Source organism: Euprymna scolopes, chromosome 10 (assembly GCF_053919585.1).
Source record: "Euprymna scolopes isolate OS-2025 chromosome 10, ASM5391958v1, whole genome shotgun sequence".
NCBI lineage: Eukaryota > Metazoa > Mollusca > Cephalopoda > Sepiida > Sepiolidae > Euprymna > Euprymna scolopes.
Window position 1 is genome coordinate 156,596,677 of NC_136491.1, and position 19,621 is coordinate 156,616,297.

The window sequence follows — 19,621 nt, forward strand, 5'->3', positions numbered from 1 at the left end:
TTTTGTTTTTAATATTGGAAATTTATTCCTGACATTATGCAATATATTTTAATAAACTACATTTTAACAACAAAAAATGCATGACTGTTCAGCAGATTAAATTCCAAAGGAATAAAATTACGATAATAATCGGAAGAAAAACAATTGTTTTATCAATTCAATATAAACCCATCAGCATCCAAGCTCCTTTTTAAGCAACTGAAGGATAATTAATATTTCAGCAACATTTGCTGCTTGTTAAGAAATAGTCAACAGATCGATTTTTTAAAAATAAATTGTGGTTTTAAGCAAAAACAACAGTACTTAATTGTCATGCTGAAAACAGTAATATATCCGAGAATTTTAGAAAATTATAGTTAAAAGTAATGGGGATGGGTGGGTGAAATTGCATTTTCCTTGAATGTAAAACACTTTAACATTGTGATTACAGGGAACATACTTATCTCCCTTTTTGACACTTTAATGGTGACTTTTTTTTTTTTTTTTTTTTTTTTGTTAAAAACACAATAGCAGTTGCTCCATTTGATGGATTTTTGGAATTTTTGGATATATTACTATTTTCGACATGACAATTTTGCTTTTGCTTAAAACAACATATTTATAAAATCAATTTGTCAACTCTATCTTAATAAGCACCCAACATTTATATTTTTGGGAGCATTACTAGGTTAAAAATAACGTTTTCAATGAAATATTGGAAAGACATTAAGTGGGAGGGGGTTGTTAAAGTACATTTTTCTTTCACAGCCAACAAAATTTTCATTTTCATCAACTTGCGTTTTCACCATTTCATAACCAAAGCATTTGTATTCTTTTCTATGTAATTATATTTTGTGTGTAACAGAGTTTTGCATTTCTCATTGTCCGTGCCACCCAGCCATTCTGTGTAGAGCTTCTCCACTTCCTTGATTTGTTCAGGCTGAACGTTCTCAACAGAGTTGTATAATTCATTCACAAGGTTCAACCTGTCCTTCGCCGTCTCGGATGATTGTGGTTCGGGCATAATTTGACCCCTACCATTATTACAACCAGACGGACAGGCCATGATCTCAACAAACTGGTACGGACATTTTCCTCTCTTGATTTTCTGGACAATATTCTGAATGTTCCGGAATCCATATGCAATGGCTCCTTTCAATTCTTGGCCGTCATCAGATGTGAGGATTATTTCTTTCATGTCAACGTTCCTAAAACCAAAAAAAAAAAAAAAAAAGTTTCCCTTATCAACAGGCTAAACTATTACTCTCGATATCCATAAGCGCAGACACTTCATAAAAAAAAAAAAAAGGCTTTACCAGGGTTCACTTTTTTATTCATATAGTAATAACCTCTAGATCTGAAGTTAAAAAGGAAAGAAAACATTTCAAGCTGGAAAGTTTAAAGAAAGAAATATTGATATAAGAAAAAAAAAATGCGGTACTCATAAGTGGATATCTAAAAGTAAAAATGCATTTTAAGTAAAAACACTTGAAATCATGAAAAATGATAGTGTAGAACATTTTTTTTACAAAAAATAAAAAATGATCAATCTGCCATTTTCTAATTTGAAATGAAGTGAAAACAAGGGAGATAAGGCAGTTTGTCATACGGAATAAACTAAACCGATAAAACAGCAATATTTGATAAAACTATTTTTTTTTTGTAATTATTTTTATACTCGATCATTTAAAAAATTTTTTTTGAAGTTTTTAAATGATTTCAACATGACACGTGATTTTATAATAGTTTTTTATTTCTTAACTTCATGTACATATACATATACAAAAGAAAATATTTCATTATGGAAAGTGAGGAAAGGATTGCTTTCCATATTCATTTTTTAATGGTAGGAGTGTGTGGGGGTTATTATTCATTTTCCTTTAAATACTTAAAATGGTTTAATTGTATGATTTGGCAGATCTATATTTTACATATAAGATAAATACACAATTTTTATTAGACAGTGGAGCATTAATATTTATTTATCCTTGTGAGTTTGTAAAAATAAAAATGACCATACTCACCATCAAACTTAGGATATATATTTAGCACTTGTGGACATCCGTACGTCTGTGGAGAAGCATGCCATTAAAAATCGTTTGGGGATGAGTGCGAGTAATTAACGAACGAAAATGTTTGTGAGAATATTTCAGAGAAGTATTTTGTTTGGAATAAATGTAATAATTTTTAAGTAGGGATGAAATGCATAGTTTTGTGAGACACACTTTAGGAAGTGCTGTAAATGGTGAGAGTGATAAATTTTGTTTTGGATATTCACGGTTAAGTTTTTATTGAAAATAGTGACAATGAGAAATCGAATTTGCTATATTCAGCATCAAGCAGTTGTCCAAAGCAAAGAATAATTTGTGTGTGTGTTTATTTATATATATATATATATATTATATGTATGGGCAGCATTTTTTCTCTTATGTGTTTCATTGAACAACAGGGATAATTCCTGTTAGTTTCTTTTCCAATCCATTTTTTCCTTTTGGCAGACCAATGTTCAACGTTCTGTTTGAGTGAAAAAAAAAAAAAAGGAACTCAAAAATGCAAATATGGCAAATTTCTTTTTACACTTGAACAGAACGTTTGAACATTGGCCCGCCCAATGGTAAAAATGGATCACAAGAGAAATAAACTGCGTACACACACACACACACACACACACACATATATAAAAATTAGGTAAACAAAATTATCATTAGTCACTAATGGTAATTTTATTTACCTAAATTAAATAAAATATCCTGCTCTTTTTATTTTGGATATTTGTAACTTGGAATATAAAAGTGTTATTTTGTTCAATTTCATAAAATAAACTTCAAACTTATTTTCTAAACTTAACCATGGAATTTCCACAGGTCACATTAGGACAACTTATTTCCAATCATCATCTGAGGCTGACTAAATTACAAGAAAATCAGTCGAATAAAAATATTTAGACACTTTATCTTGGGAAAGGGGGGGGGGTACATGGGTTTTAGTTCTGTAAGTCTCATTCATTCTGTATGGCTAAAGTAGTGGGGTAGACCAGTGTGATGCTGTTGGCATCTGCCAACGCCCACTGTTGGGAAGTGGGGGGGGGGTGAGAAAAAGAAGTATGACAAATGAAAGGGGAAATGGGTTTATCAGCAGAATAATGGGTAGAAAGTTGTTCAGAAAGGAACACAAAAGAAAGCCAAAATAGGATCAAAGGCAATGAGCGGAAACAACAGGATCGGATATATACTTCACGGGCAGTTTGGAGAATGATAAGGAGTTTGGGGACAGTTGCCACAGTCAAAGGCAAATCGTGGCTTGAAGAAGATGGGAAGAAAATGGATTGATCAATCGACTGACAAACGCAGCTTCGACAGTTGATGCAGATTATAGCGTGTTGAAGGTCGATGGTGTCACACACCCAGAGTGCAATTGATATTTGTGTATATTTTGTTTTATTTTATTTTTATACTTGTGAACCTGTGAGAGACAACAACACGGCCAGAAGAGAAAAAGAAAAGAAATCCACGACACACAATGTTGAGATCAGTGATGTTATCAAGCTGACCTAGTCTGTCATGTGGTGTGCATTCTGCCTTGCAACAATTATCACTTACTTGGTGCAGAGAGTGGATCATGCTTTACCAAATTCACTTAAAACAAATTAATCTGTAGAACGTTTTCTCATAATTTCAGACTTTGACTTTGATGATACAAACCTCAAAGTTTTAAATTCCAGCTGATCTACTTTCTTGTCAAACAAATTCTTCATTGCAGTTTTGAAGATATAATCCAAATAACCGCCTGAACCCCCGCCCTCATGGTTGACCACTTTATACGCTCCACCATTGGGGTCCCTGCAAAATAAAAAGGAAGAAAGAGGATGGGGGTCAAGTACAGTTTCTTTGGCAAAAAACAAAAATAAATTGAGGACTTTTACAAAATTCTAAAAGAAAAGAAAAACATTTTTTCTTTAAAATAAATTACTAGAAACAGAGTAAAGTGCTCTACTGTGGTGGCCTTGTGTCAGACGAGACTCATCTTTATTTGAGAAATGGTTCGCTAGCTGATCGAACTTGATTATTAAGAGACCTTTGTAGAAAACCAATATATTTTACAGTTCATACATAAGATATCAACTGAGACGAAAAAATAACGATAAATTATTCAATGAAGTTGAGCATGACGACGATGCTACAGAATAACATTAAAAAAATAACGCTAAGAAAAAAATAGAAGCAGATATGTATATACATCCTTGGGTGACCTAACAATTCTATGGTTTGTAAAAAAGAGACAAGAAGATGATTGGCATTCAGCATCATGTGATAAAGAACACTAATCAATTTTATAAAAAAATCGAGGCATGAATTTTATATTTCAAGATTTTCATAAAAATTTGTACAAAAAAAAATCTTGAAATTCAAAAACATTGAAATGTGAAGTTAATCTTTTTTGGAACCGGATTCAAATTTCCTTTTTTTTTTTTTCTTTTTTCTTTTTTTTTTTTTAATATTTCAATTTATTTTTGATTAATTTTTACTCAAGTTCTGAATGCACACAACACAGAAATTGTATTATTGGAATCTGAAAGGAAAGCATTTTTACTTACATCAAATCCAATTCATGATTTGTTACATTGGGTAACAGAACATCTTCTTTTTCTAACATTAAATCAACTTCATCTAAAATTGAAAAGATTTTTAAATTAATTAAAAAAACATGCAGTTCAATTTCTATCATGGTAAAAATTAAATATAAATATAGAAAATCAGAATGCAAATAAATTTCAGTAAAAATCAATAAAGCAAATCGCTGTGTGTTTAGAGCCAGAAATCCTTTCTACTAGTGTAACTGTCCTACATCTACTAACCCAAGAACTCGCATCCATTCTTTCAATGTGGCCATACTAAGAAAATCCCTTGTCCAAATTTAATCTTTCTCTGAGATTATCAGATCTCAGTCTTAAGATTCACATTCCATATCCATCATATCATTCTCATATCATTTCTCTCCATGCAATACATGTCCTCAACCCTCACTGGCAAGGTTATACTTCTATGCATTGACAGTGGTAATGCTCTTGATTAGTAATGGTAGAAATTCGCCGGACTTACTCCATCCAATCCTGATTCTTGCAATCACACTAGCACCGGTTCCATCCTGTGCTCCAATCATATCATCAAAGTAAGAAAACTTCAACGTTTTTATAATTTTACTGTGTAGATATACTTTATTCACATCCGTTATCGTACACAACCTACCAGAAAATCCACAGCACGTCTTGTGTACCCAATGCTTACAAGGATTACAAATAATCGAATTGCATCAGACTTTCTTTCCACACTGAGCAGTAGAACTTTTCTATATTAAGGAGTTTTCCAACACTATGATCAGTGATTATTATTTTGGCATTCGTAACATTCACTCACACGCCTTTAATTTCCACAGCATTCTTTCAATGATTTACATGTGGAGGGTATTTTGCTTCTTGTCTGTTGAAACTCTTTCACGCATTTTCATGGTTTTGTTATTTTTCTTTGCAAGATCTCCTCATTGTACGTGTCCCCAGTCTTGAACCTCATGGATGTCCTTTTGTTTGAGGTTGCCTTTGCTGCAATCCACTTCCTGTTTTTTCTTTTTATACTCTTCTAAAAGTGACTGTTCTGTTGTTGACGCTAATATATCCAACAATACTTATAATGCATTACAACTTCATCTGTCAAGCTCTATGATTGGTGATTTTAATGCTCACCATTCTGATTGGCTCCCTTGCTAATCGCAGATCTTGCTGGTGAAATCTGTTTTTTCTCTGTCTCGTCCCAAATTGTCACCTTTCCTACATGCTTTCCTGATAATGACCTTCATCAACCATCTTTACTTCATCTTTTTCTCACTTCTCCTCTTGAATCTTCTGTTTCCTTTTGCTCTATTGTCTTCTTCTGATCATGCTCTTGTTGATGTTGAGATTGATTTTTTGTTAAGTCTTCAATTAATCGTCTCTTCCATAGGAAGACTGATTGGAATGGGCTTCACAGTTTCCTATGTGGCGTTTCATGGGATGCTATTTTTGTTGTATCTGAATGCTGTTGACTTCTTGTTGGAATTGAGACCTTTGTCAGTTTCAAGCCAAAATTCATTCTCCTTTTTAGTTTTCATTTGTTTGTGCTTCTGCCATTAACCATTGCAATCATTACTTCAATCAGTATCATCAGGATGGTTCTGAGGCTTCTAGGCAATCCCACAGAAGAGCTAGCAATGCCTGCAAGAGAGCAATTTCTGAAGCTAGGTCTAGCTATTCTTAAAGGATTCGTAACTTTATCTCATCTCAAAAGGTTGGCACTCATAATTTTTGGATAATTTATAATAGTGTTGTTAATAGTGGCAAGTATACTATTCTTCCTATTTAATGGTCTTCAGGTCATTTCATCTTAAGATGAGGCTGATCTATTTACTCATCTTTTTGATGACAATTCTATCGATGATTCTGGTGCTGTTCCTCCACATATTCTTTCGGATTATAGTATTAGTGGTAAAGATCTTTTCTTTCTGATCGAACTTTCAAGTAACTCTAGATGGTATATCTCCATTTTCTTTTCTTATTAATGCCGGTGTTCTTCAAGGTTCTGTTCGAAGTCCAACACTATTTCTTCTATATAAATGACTCTCCAAAGAATATTATTAAAAAAATTAACATTTTATGCTGATGACACAACCCTCTATTCTGCTATTGCTTCTCGCATATTTTGGATCAGTTGAAATATGCAATTGAAGAAATGGCTTGTTTTGTTTAATCCTATTAAGACTCAGCTATTGTAAAGTTGGTTCTCTTTATCGTTCTAAATACTTTCTCACACCTGAAACTATTCTCTATCTCGACAAATCTACTATCAAACCATGTATGGCGTATTGGTGTCATATATCGACAGGTGAATCTGTGCCCTCTTTGAGGGTTCTTGATAAATTGCAGAACTGTATCTAATTTGATTGGCTGCACGCTTTCTTCTTCACTGCAACCTCTCTCTCACAGATGTGATGTTGATAGTCTCAGTCTTTTCTACAAATATTCTGCATTTAATACAACTTCCTATTCCAGTAGCTTCTTTCAAAAGACTGCAAGGTTGTGGAACTCTCTTCCTGCTCACTGTTTTCCTTCTACCTATAACCTTGGCTTTTTCAAGACCAACATCAATAGCTTCTGTCTTTGTGATAATCATTTTTCATTCTTGTTAGAATCAAGTGGCTTTATGCCTTGTCTTGAGCGATTTCCATTAAAAAAAAGAAGCTGTCACTAAATGTACTGTTCATTCTAACACGACTTTGAGTATATGAACACCTTTCACTATCCACTTGTTTATGCAATGCCCATCAGATGTCCTGTCAAAACATTTTCTCCACGAAAACAAAATACAAGTTCTATTTTTTACTAAGCAATTTCTTTTGCATTTATCTCAATAAATATAACAATGGTATTATGCCCAAGCGTAAGACAAAATTGCATTTTATCTAGAAATTTATGTGAAAATGTTTTTTTTTTCAATTATATTTCACCTTTTATTATACAAATCCTTTAATTTATTAAGCTTAATGTAATTACAGAGCATATAACGCATAATTGACAAAAGTCTATATTCCAAATATCACATGTGAATATGCTGTCAAGAATTGTGCATGTCAACATACTTAAAGGAATAAATTGTAAGATGATCAACATCTTGAAATTTGGAATATAGACATTTTATTTATATATATATAAATATATTAGTGTTGGGACGATTCCGATATCAAGTATGCTTCCGATTCCCGTGGAATTGTTTTTTTTTTTTGTGTAGCGAAAAAATTTGGTACGGCAAAAAAGTGGAAATACAATTAAGGGAATTTCGAAAATGATTTGATTTTTTTTTCATAAAATTTCTTTCATTGAAGATAAAAGTCAAAAAAATATTTTAACCATGAATTAAGCATGCACCATGAAATTAATAACAATCAATTTCAGGAGTTATTTTATATATTAAAAAATATAAAGAAAAAGAGCAGACATACACAAATGCTACCCCTGTAGCGAAATATGTATCGGCTCCGATGTTGTACATTGTTCGACTGAGGGGAAAGTTATTTTTACAAGGAAAGAATCTAGTTTTTTTTCTTTTATTTATTTTGGTTTGAAATTTGTGCATGATTTTATCTGTTTTTTTTTTTTTTTGCCAGAGTTTATATAATTATTAACAGGAAAATTGGTGAAAGTCAAAATGGAATCCGTGCTATTTTTAAATATTATTTTCAAGTTTAATTATGTTCACGAGACTGTAAACCATTCACAAAATTTTTTGGACCTGCTTACTGGTGTTTGCACCAACAATATTGAGGCCTATTGGTCTCTTATTAAAAGAAGACTGAAATACATACCGGGATCAGTAGGAGAAATGAAATGGTCTCATGTCGATGAGGCCATGTATAGAGAGGCTTATAACATGAAAAGTGAAAAAATATTAGATAATTTTGAAACATTTTCAGAGCATGCTCATGAAAAATATGGTAATTAAAAAAAAATCCCGATAAGCTTTGTTGAAAAAAAACATGTTTTGAACAATTGAAATTTTTATTTATTTTTGAATAAAAAATAATTATTAAAACAAAAACGAGTAGTTTTTATTTTATTCAAGAAAATAAAAGGTACTCATGCACTTATTGAGCCGTGCTGAAATAATGACATTATTTAGAAAGCCATTCTTAACATGGGGACGGGAGGGTGTTGTGTAGCTATTCTGTACTTTCACCTAACAATTTAATAAAAACAGGTACCGTAAAACTTAAAAATAGCGTGGATCAATAAATGCACGAGCAGCAAATAACATTGCATGATCGGTATGTACATGCACTAAAGCTTTTTGTTTATCGCCACAAGTGCTAATTTTCTTTTAAAAAACAATTAGAAACTCTTCAAACATTGGGCGAGGCACTTAAACCATTAAAAAAAAAAATAACGGTAACATAAGTGCATAAGCACCAAATTTTTTTTTTGCTTTGCTTTCATTTTGTTTGTTTGTTAAATCCGCCCCCCCCAAAAATAAATAAAAATAACAGAAGAATACAAAAACAATAATAATAAAAGGGTATTGTAAAACTTTAATTAAACTTAATAATATTTGAAAATAGCGTATTCCATTTTGACTTTCACCAATTTTCCTGTTAATAAACTCCATCAAAAAAAAAAAAAAGAAAATCATAACAAAAATTGATGAAGCTTAGATAAATAGGTCCCGCAAACGAACCTTGTTCTGACATTCGGAAAATTTAGGTTAACAACTGGTGAAGCTACCGAAAAGTAACCCTTTTGAATGAAGATGAATATAAAAAGTATTTTTAAAATTAATTTCTTAATTTTACTTAAAAACAAAATGTAAACATAAACAAAATATTTTAGAAAGTAATTTCTGATTTTAAATAAATTGATAATAAAGAATTTTTTTTTTTTTTAAATAATTATTGAAAAATATTGCAAAGTGTTTACATGGCTGGTTCTTTCGGATAATAGGGGTGCCTTCCAAAACAAAAAAGCTATAGTGTTTTTACTATTTTTTTTTTTTAAAGTTTGAAACGCAAGTAGTGGCTAGTTAACTTAGAACAACAAGTGCACATGGCGAAAATTCTTCAGGGTTTAAATGTATTGTAATGCTTTTATGGTGGTCGAAAACGTTTTTCAGCCGCCATATTACTTCCTATTTACTTGCCTCCCACGAGGGCAGAGTTAGACACAAGGTCGGTTTTTAATGTAGAGAAGCATTTATTACTAAAAAACGAAATGTAAAAGCAAGTTAAGCTGAAAGTAAAAAAAATTTTTTTTTTAATTCAAAGAATTAAAGAAAAAAATTCAAAGAAATTTCAAAACTCGTAAGGATAAATAAAGATTACCTTTAAAGTAGTTAATAAAATTCTTGTATATCATATTGAATATGTTATGAAAAGTTCTATGACGTTTTTATTATAAATTTTTGACAGCAAACAAACAGTTCAACTGTAATGAAAGAATCATAAATCTAAAGGTATTTTTTAACAATGCGATTCCAATTCCCCCCAAAATACATGATTCTTACAATTCCGATTAATAGTCCCACGACTAATATATATATATATATATATATATATATATATATATATTAATAATGATATAGAAGAGTATATTAAGAAACAATAAGTGATTAGTTCTACTTTAACATAAAAACTGTCACTAAATGTGCCATTAATTTTAACACCAATAAGTCTTAATAAAATCGCAGTAGTTAACAAAGTTGTTGAAATGATCTAAATTTGACAAAGATTGATTCAGTACTTTTTGACTTTGAAATTCATGTAATTTGTATGATACCAATGAAAGCTCTGTATATTTTGCGGGAGAAACTTATATTTCCGAAAATCTAACCATCTAAATATGTTGTATAAAAGAATGTAGAGTTCAAAATAATAAAGATGGGGATACTTGTCTAAATGCTTCCAAGAACATTTCCTCCAAAAATTTTAAACTGGTCATAAAAAAAACAACCTTCTTCCAAACACACACCCTCACCTACCTGATGTGATGACGCAGTCAACATCTCGCGTGCTATAAAGATCATTATAAAAATCCGAGCGAGAGGCTTCCACTTTCTTGTCATAACACGGCATCACAGTAACATGATAAACTTGGTCCGGCTGCTTACTGTGTCTTTGGGCTAAAAAGTCTTTCACATACGAACCCATGATTTGCTGCGCAGATTTTGTTGTGCTTATATAGGGAAGAATGAAAGAACCGTGGGTTTTCTCGGCATAACAAATCCAACCTTAACAAAAAGAAAAGAAAATATCAGACATTTTGTGCATCTAGCAAAGATTTTTTTAGTCAGTTTTAACAAATAATTAGCATGATCATCTATACATCAGATTTTTATATACTCTGGGAAAATTGAGAAAACCAAGAAACTCCTGTTCCTACCCATGAAACCCATATTATTCTTAATCAATTTTTCTTTTTACAAATAGCAATTTTCAAGTTAGTAAAACGATTTTTTTCTTTTTACTGTTTATGGATTTATTCATTAATTAAATTAAAGAATATTTAATCTTTACTGTTCAATGTCATATTACAACACCTCCATCCCAATGTGAGCAACATTGATTTAAGAACAAGATTATCTAATTTAATTAAAAAAAAAAAAAAGTTCAAAATCTTATGAAATGCAATTCACCTGGACATGCCGAGGCCAACATAGGAAATGATGTTTTTTCAATTTCAGACATTTTGTATCGTTCAAGAAATTCCTTTGCACTTTCCATCAAACTAAAATGACGGCTGAACGTTGTATCAAAAATGTAATCCACACCTAAAAAAGGTAAAAAATATGAAATTTAATTAATCTACATTTACAAAGCAATGAATTTTTCTTTTCCTCCGACATAATTTAAAATGAGCAACTTTCAACGATTTTTAAATTGCGAGATTTCATTGTCTATTTTTTGTTTCCATAATTTAAAAGTTTGTCAAAAAGATTCATTCGTATCTTTTCTAGAATAATAGTTATGTCTTCATCAGAATTTCTTTATGAAAGTAATTCATGATTCTTGTCCAAAATTCCTCCTATATTGAAAAAATAAAGAAAAATCTGTATGTGATAAAACGAAAATATCATATCCATAAAATCATATAAATTAATCAAGTAGGTTTATTTGTCAATAAGAAAACCAAATTTTACAAGCATCTGAGGAGTGACTGTGATGCCCGCCATTTTAAAAAAGAAAATCTAAAAAAAAGGAAGATAACTCAATAATTTATATTCATTAGATTTATGTTGTAATGCCTATGAATTCTTATTAATCACTTAAAAATGATTTTCTTTATAAAAATACAAGTACTTGATCGATTTACATCATTTTTGGCATATGATATTTTTGTGTCATCAAAGATATGTACTTCACACTGATTTTTCATAATTTTCGTGCTTTAATATCGGGGGAATTTTGGACAAGAATCTAATTCATTAATGCAACAATTTGCCAGACTATTTTAAGTAACTGTCTTATGTAATATTGATTCAAGAGTCAGGAAGCCGATATCTTTAGACAGTCTGATCTGGTAACATCAGATGTTAAAATTTAATACATGAAATCTCAACCATAATTCAAAACCTTTAAAGGTGTCTCCATTTCATACAGATTGCTTAGCAGCAATGGTTTTGGTTTCAAATGTCACAGAACTGAGTTAAAGTGAGATTTCAGTTTTAATTTTTAAATGTTCAGGAAGAAATCTAAATGTAAGATGCTGCAAAAGATACGGGTGTTCAGACTTTTTTTGAATTGTCAAAAGAGAACCAGAAAATAGACATGCAAATAATTAAGTTAAATAAAATATATTTTTCTAATGAAAATGACCATTTCCAGCTCCATAAATGGACTTGTCTATTTGGAAGAAACAGCATCCAATCATTAGCTACAACTGAGGTTCATGAAAAAAAAAAGAGTCAGACAATCTCTACATCCATCAAGAGCAATATAACAATAATAGTAAAATCACTTTATGGCATCATGTTTATGACAGATTACATTTTATTGTGCGGCAACATTTACTCACCTCAATCTAAAGGCTAGCTCTGTTCTCCCCCCTCTCTGATGATTGATGATCATAATTCTGAAAATTGTTTTCTTCATACAGAAATGTTTATATTTCCATTCTTAAACAACCTTGAAATTATCCAAACAACCACAGTTGCATTCCAAATGAAACTTTTACCCATCACATCCTCCTAACCTACATATCATTACCATTTCAATTAGGATTCCTATTCATTATTTTGCTTTTCTGATCATCCCACATGATCTCAACACAGACTTAACGAGAATAGAAAAACAAAAATGAAAATAAAAACAATTTCAAAATGGACATTTTGAATATCTAAGGAGATTCTCAATAATTTTTCGCATGGAAAAAGGAAAAAAATATTTACCTAGATTTTTGAAGAAACCTGTTAGTTTCAGCGCTGTTTCTTCCACCGACAATTTATATTTTGCAGCCATGGAAGCTCGCGATTGTGGTGATATCGACACAACCACCAATTTTTGCTCACTTTCACAACCTTCCTGCAAGAGAAACAAAACACCATCAGGTTTTAACGTTTTTATCTTTACAGACATATTCTTAGCAGAATTGAAATCATTAATAGGAACATTTGTCTGCGTGGACATAACTGCACATTTTTATCAGAAAACTTTTTTAAGGACTTTAAATATTTTTTCAATAATGCAGAAAAAATTTTTGTAAAAATATTAATAAAAAAAAACAACTTATTTTCTCAAACAATTTTGTAGTTTTTCCAAAATAACTGATTTTTTTATTTTGTTTTAGAATTTTTATTTTGTGAATTTATTATGTTTTAGAATTTTTATTTTGTGAATTTATTATGTTTTAGAATTTTTATTTTGTGAATTTATTATGTTTTAGAATTTTTATTTTGTGGATTTATTATGTTTTAGAATTTTTATTTTGTGAATTTATTATGTTTTAGAATTTTTATTTTGTGGATCTATTATGTTTTAGAATTTTTATTTTGTGGATTTATTATGTTTTAGAATTTTTATTTTGTGAATTTATTATGTTTTAGAATTTTTATTTTGTGGATATATTATGTTTTAGAATTTTTATTTTGTGGATCTATTATGTTTTAGAATTTTTATTTTGTGAATTTATTATGTTTTAGAATTTTTATTTTGTGAATTTATTATGTTTTAGAATTTTTATTTTGTGAATTTATGTTTTAGAATTTTTATTTTGTGAATTTATTATGTTTTAGAATTTTTATTTTGTGAATTTATTATGTTTTAGAATTTTTATTTTGTGAATCTATTATGTTTTAGAATTTTTATTTTGTGAATTTATTATGTTTTAGAATTTTTATTTTGTGGATCTATTATGTTTTAGAATTTTTATTTTGTGAATTTATTATGTTTTAGAATTTTTATTTTGTGAATTTATTATGTTTTAGAATTTTTATTTTGTGAATTTATTATGTTTTAGAATTTTTATTTTGTGGATTTATTATGTTTTAGAATTTTTATTTTGTGAATTTATTATGTTTTAGAATTTTTATTTTGTGAATTTATTATGTTTTAGAAATTTTATTTTGTGGATCTATTATGTTTTAGAATTTTTATTTTGTGGATCTATTATGTTTTAGAATTTTTATTTTGTGAATTTATTATGTTTTAGAATTTTTATTTTGTGAATTTATTATGTTTTAGAATTTTTATTTTGTGAATTTATTATGTTTTAGAATTTTTATTTTGTGAATTTATTATGTTTTAGAATTTTTATTTTGTGAATCTATTATGTTTTAGAATTTTTATTTTGTGAATCTATTATGTTTTAGAATTTTTATTTTGTGAATTTATTATGTTTTAGAAATTTTATTTTGTGGATTTATTATGTTTTAGAATTTTTATTTTGTGAATTTATTATGTTTTAGAAATTTTATTTTGTGGATCTATTATGTTTTAGAATTTTTATTTTGTGAATTTATTATGTTTTAGAATTTTTATTTTGTGGATCTATTATGTTTTAGAATTTTTATTTTGTGGATTTATTATGTTTTAGAATTTTTATTTTGTAGATCTATTATGTTTTAGAATTTTTATTTTGTGGATTTATTATGTTTTAGAATTTTTATTTTGTGAATTTATTATGTTTTAGAATTTTTATTTTGTGGATTTATTATGTTTTAGAATTTTTATTTTGTGGATCTATTATGTTTTAGAATTTTTATTTTGTGGATTTATTATGTTTTAGAATTTTTATTTTGTGGATTTATTATGTTTTAGAATTTTTATTTTGTGAATTTATTATGTTTTAGAATTTTTATTTTGTGAATTTATTATGTTTTAGAATTTTTATTTTGTGGATCTATTATGTTTTAGAATTTTTATTTTGTGGATTAAGGTTTAGAATTTCTTTTTTTTTTTACATGGAGGTCACCACTTATCAAGACCCGGAGGCCACTCAGGGATAAGGGTTACTGCGTGTACAGTGATCAATGAGATAGTATTGTAGTAATCATTAGTATTGGAGATTTGATAGAGTGTCTTACTTAAGAGGGCGGTTTGTCAGGAATTTGTTTATGTTGGACTTGAAGACATCCAAGTTGTACTCAGGTGGGAAACAGGCAAACGGAAGAGAGTTCCACAGTCGTGCACTTCTAAGAAAGAAGCTCTCCTCATGGAATCTACGTTTGGATTTAGGCACAGATAAAGAGTGGGGAAAATTATTGATAGTAGTTTCAGCCAAACTGGGTGTTTCTCGTGAAAGATTGGCAAGGAGGGGGGACGAGAGATTGGAGCTCAGATGAGCACTTGCCATGGAAATAACAATAAAACAAAGACAGGCTCACAACGTCTCTTCTGTGGGAGAGAGGCTGCAGGGAAGAGAAAACGCCATCGCCCACTAAGCTACGAAGTCTATTTTGTACTCTGTCAAGGCAGGATAGACTGTTTTTAGAATCTCCTGCCCAGATGTGGCAGCAGTACTCTATCCTTGGACGTACTTGGCTTTTATACAGATAGAGAATTGCATCAGTAGTGAGATATCTTCTGGAGCGGTAGAAGGATCTTACCATTTTCCCAGCGTTCTTGGCAACAGACCTGATGTACGCGTTCCATTTCAGATCAGGAGTAAAGGTCAAACCTAAAAACTTATCAAAACATGGAGCCTCCCCAAGACGAGAGCCATCCATTTCAATTGATGCCAGATGGGGATCAGAGCGTTGATGATGTAAAGATAGAAGCTTGGTTTTGGATGCATTAAAAGTAACCAGCCACCTCTTCCTCCACTGTACCACGCACTCAAGATCAGAAGAGAGAGAATTAGAGAGAACTTTGTCATTTACAGCCTTTGATGTGTTGCCATAGATGATCGTGTCATCAGCATAAATGTCAACGAATGATTTAAGTATGTGTTTTGGGAGATCATTGATGTAGATCAGGAAGAGAGTTGGGCCCAGGATGGACTCCAGCATTAATACTGTGGGCCTCTGATTTCTGCCCATCAGCCACTACTCTTATGAACCTATCTGAGAGAAATGATTTAATGATAGAGAAAACATTTCCAGTTATACCGTAGCTGGAAATCTTGTGAAGTAGGCTCTTATGCCATACCTTATCGAAAGCCTTTGATATATCAAGAGCAATTGCCCTGGAAAGGAAGCCTTTGTCAAGAGATTTACTAATCCTATGTGATATAACCGTTAGCACATCTGCTGTAGATCTTACAGAGCGGAAACCATATTGTGTGTCACTAAGAAGGTTGTTTCTGCTGAGGTGGTTGACTACTTCTTTATTTAATATGGATTCTAACAACTTACTCATGACACACAAGAGACTTATTGGTCTGTACTGAGAGGGATATGACTTTTCACCTGAATTCTTAAATACAGGGCATACTGATGAGGTTTTCCAGGGTGTTGCAAAGCACTTCTCCTTAAGGCAACACTTAAATAGTTTCGTAAGTATGGGGGCGAGTTCTGGTTGAAGCTTTTTTAACACTATAATTGGGATGCCATCAAGGCCAGTTGCTTTACTGGAATCAAGATTCTTGATTAGCTTGGCGACCTCATGCACGGATATTTGTATGTTACCTTGCTTGTTCTGTATTATAGGAGGAAGTATGGGGACTTGATGGCCTTCGTCGCATAGGGTAGAATTAGCTGCAAAGTTCTTGGCAAATAGTTTGGCCTTGTCTGATGATGGTTGGGATAGAACGCACGCTTCTGTTCAGGATCCTGTTTGCTATTTGCCAAAACTGGTGGGAACCAAGCCGCTGCTCAGCTATTTTGGATTTAACGGACTGAGCATATAGCTCTCTTGCATTTTTTATTACTCTTTTACAGTGGTTGCTGGCAGTCTTGAAAGCAGCTTTAGTCTCAGTACATCTATTACGTTGGTAGCTATGGAAAAAGTGATTTCTGTGCGCGATGGCAGCAGCACATTCTGGAGCAAACCATGGATGGCTGTTAGGTTTTTGTTGGAATTTTTGGATGGTATGAATCGGTCTATGCTTACAATTAACCATTTGGTCAGGTCTGATACTATAGAGGACACATCCTTTTTAAACATGGAATGCAGAGGTAGATCAGATATGAATGTGCAGAAGCTATCCCAGTCAGCCATAGAGTATCGATATACAGAATTTTTATTTTGTGGATTTTGATTTGTTATATTTACTGATCTAATCTTGGATGTTTTTCTCGCATTTCGATGATGTAACCCTCCACCTTTTTTAGGTGCATATTTTTTTATATAATGGAGTTACCACTTATCAAGACCTGACGGCGATTCGAGGATAAAGGTTAATGATTATAAGGTGGTTAGTGAGTCAACATCAGAGTGATCGGTTGTAGTGGAAATTGGATAGAATTTGATTATTTAAGGGAGCAACTGAACAAGAATTTGTTTAGATTGAACTTAAAGACGTTGTAGTCAGTTGGAAAGCAGAATTCACAAGCAGGTAGTCCTAGAAATTTTGTGCTTAGATTTAGACATAGATAGTAGGGGAAATTGTTGACACTGGTTGTAGCTAGACAAGTGTTTGTTGTATTTTACAAGGGGGATCATGGATTGAAGCTCAGTCGAGCACTTGTCATAAAAATAACGATAGAGCAAAGATAGACTCACAATGAGGTTGTAAGGAGGAGAATTTTGTTGAGAGAGAAACTCCTTCCCGGATCTTGTTGACTTTGGGAATCTATACAGAATCTTAAACTGACACATGAACATGTAGCACGACAAAGTCACAAATTCTAATTGAAAATGTTTTGAAGGTTCAATTCCCACTACAGGCGATACTGTTTACAAATAAAAATTACTTCTACTTGGTCATTGCTGACCGAACAAGAACAATCTAATATTGTGGATTAAATAAAGGGTTCATTTTAAAGATTCTGGGGTTCAACAAATATCCCCAAGGCAGTTACAGTCATTGAAACGTGAGAATAACATCCAAGATGATAAAAGTAGTTCAAATAATATGAAAATTCTGTTAATCTTAAAAAGAAAAAAATTGTCTATTTTTGAAAGACAGACAAAATCTTATTCCAATAAATCCGTTGAAATAGTTAGAAACTGCAAGTTTTTGTGGTGATAGATGTTCAGCCAGAGAAAGGAAAAGGGAGGAGTGCAACAAGGAATTTGAAAATTTTTGTGATCTTGTTTCTTTTTTTGCCCACCATTCCATTTGCCCACTTGAAAGAATAAGATTGAGATTCCCTGCTGTGGTTATGGCTGACAAATTTAATGGATGGTGGATGTTTGCGTGCGTTCATTGATTGTTTAGAGATAAGCCTTCTTGAACATACACTGTCTAACTGTTAGTTTTAATGGATATCTCAATCCGATAGGCCCTGAACTGGCATCTAAGCTTCAGTCTCTGTTCCATCGACGAAATGTTGCATCCCTCTGCCTGTTTTACAAGTATTTTAATGGTAAATGCTCTGACAAACTGCAAGCACTTGTGCCCCCACGATGTAAACACCCTCGACAAACCCGACAGGCAGCTAAATCCCACCCCCACACAGTAGAGATCCCTAGATGTAAAAGATCTTTCTACTCCAGTAGTTTCTTCCCCAGAACTGCTAGACTCTGGAATTCCATTCCAGGTCCTTGCTTCCCCAACTGTGCTGACGTGCAGAAGTTCAAGTGTAACATGAACCGATATCTTGCTGCCCAAATCCCTACATAGTACCCCAGTAGCTGTTGCCCCTGATAGTAGCCCCCTACACCAAAGTGGCAATGTGCCTTGTTTGGGGTGAAAATGTAATATAAAAAAAAAAAAATAGTCAGCCTTTGGGTGGTTGAATAGTGACCATTAACAAGGACCAGAATCTATGATTTTCAGTAATAACATATTTTTTTTCAAACTATGAACAAGGTGATATATAACATAATCACGTTGACACACAGGTTCTCATTATATCACTGAAGTTAAGCAATGTTGATCCTGGTCAGTACCAAATGGGTAACCATTTGAAAATATCAGACACTGTATGTAGGATAATCTCAACACCACCCTACAAGAACTACAAAAAACTTCATCATCTTCCCTGATTGGAATATACATATGACTGGGAACTGCTTGTAAATTTAATATTCCCATAACACTTCCTTCTTTGGAGGAAGCTGGTTCAACCCACTTAAGGTGAATACTGTTACTATGGAAAGGGGAGGAGCCAGTGAGTGTCTTCTCGGGAATTGTAGGTCAGTTGAAGTTAGACATTCAAGGAGGTGGTTTGTATTTCTGAGGGCTGACATGGAGTTGAGCCAGCATACCTCTCCATGATAAGTGGATAAATGAGTCTCTCAAACAAAGGATTTTAATAATGGCACATATTTTGATTTGATCAAGCAAAAATCTCATTTTGTAACTCTGCTATTCAACTTAGGATAACGAGCACCATCTTAACTGCCCCCCCCCCCAAATCTATGTTAATTGTTTTGAAAAACTGAGTCGTAGCTTTTGTCTGGAAAGAATTCCTTTGTTGCAGTGCTGACTGTATCGAACAACAAATTTGAACTGGCATAATGGAAGAGACGATCATGGTTCTGAGTAGTCCTAAGAGGTCAACTCTTCCAGACCTTCCCTCCCCTCTTTGAG

At 31.8% G+C, this 19,621-nt stretch overlaps 1 protein-coding gene across 2 annotated transcripts in view; it reads right to left on the reverse strand.

Annotated features, from left to right (window-relative positions):
• Positions 1-19,621, reverse strand: part of LOC145286325 (cytosolic Fe-S cluster assembly factor narfl-like) — a 138,059-nt gene continuing 118,438 nt past the window's right edge. For both annotated transcript variants that reach the window (XM_080135249.1, XM_080135248.1), the window contains exons 4-9: positions 12,936-13,068; positions 11,184-11,318; positions 10,530-10,778; positions 4,574-4,646; positions 3,681-3,818; positions 1-1,187 (exon numbers count right to left, since the gene is read on the reverse strand). In XM_080135249.1, the coding sequence (XP_079991375.1) occupies positions 782-1,187; positions 3,681-3,818; positions 4,574-4,646; positions 10,530-10,778; positions 11,184-11,318; positions 12,936-13,068 (1,134 nt within the window). In that variant the 3' untranslated portion in view covers positions 1-781. The remainder of the gene's footprint in view (positions 1,188-3,680; positions 3,819-4,573; positions 4,647-10,529; positions 10,779-11,183; positions 11,319-12,935; positions 13,069-19,621) is intronic.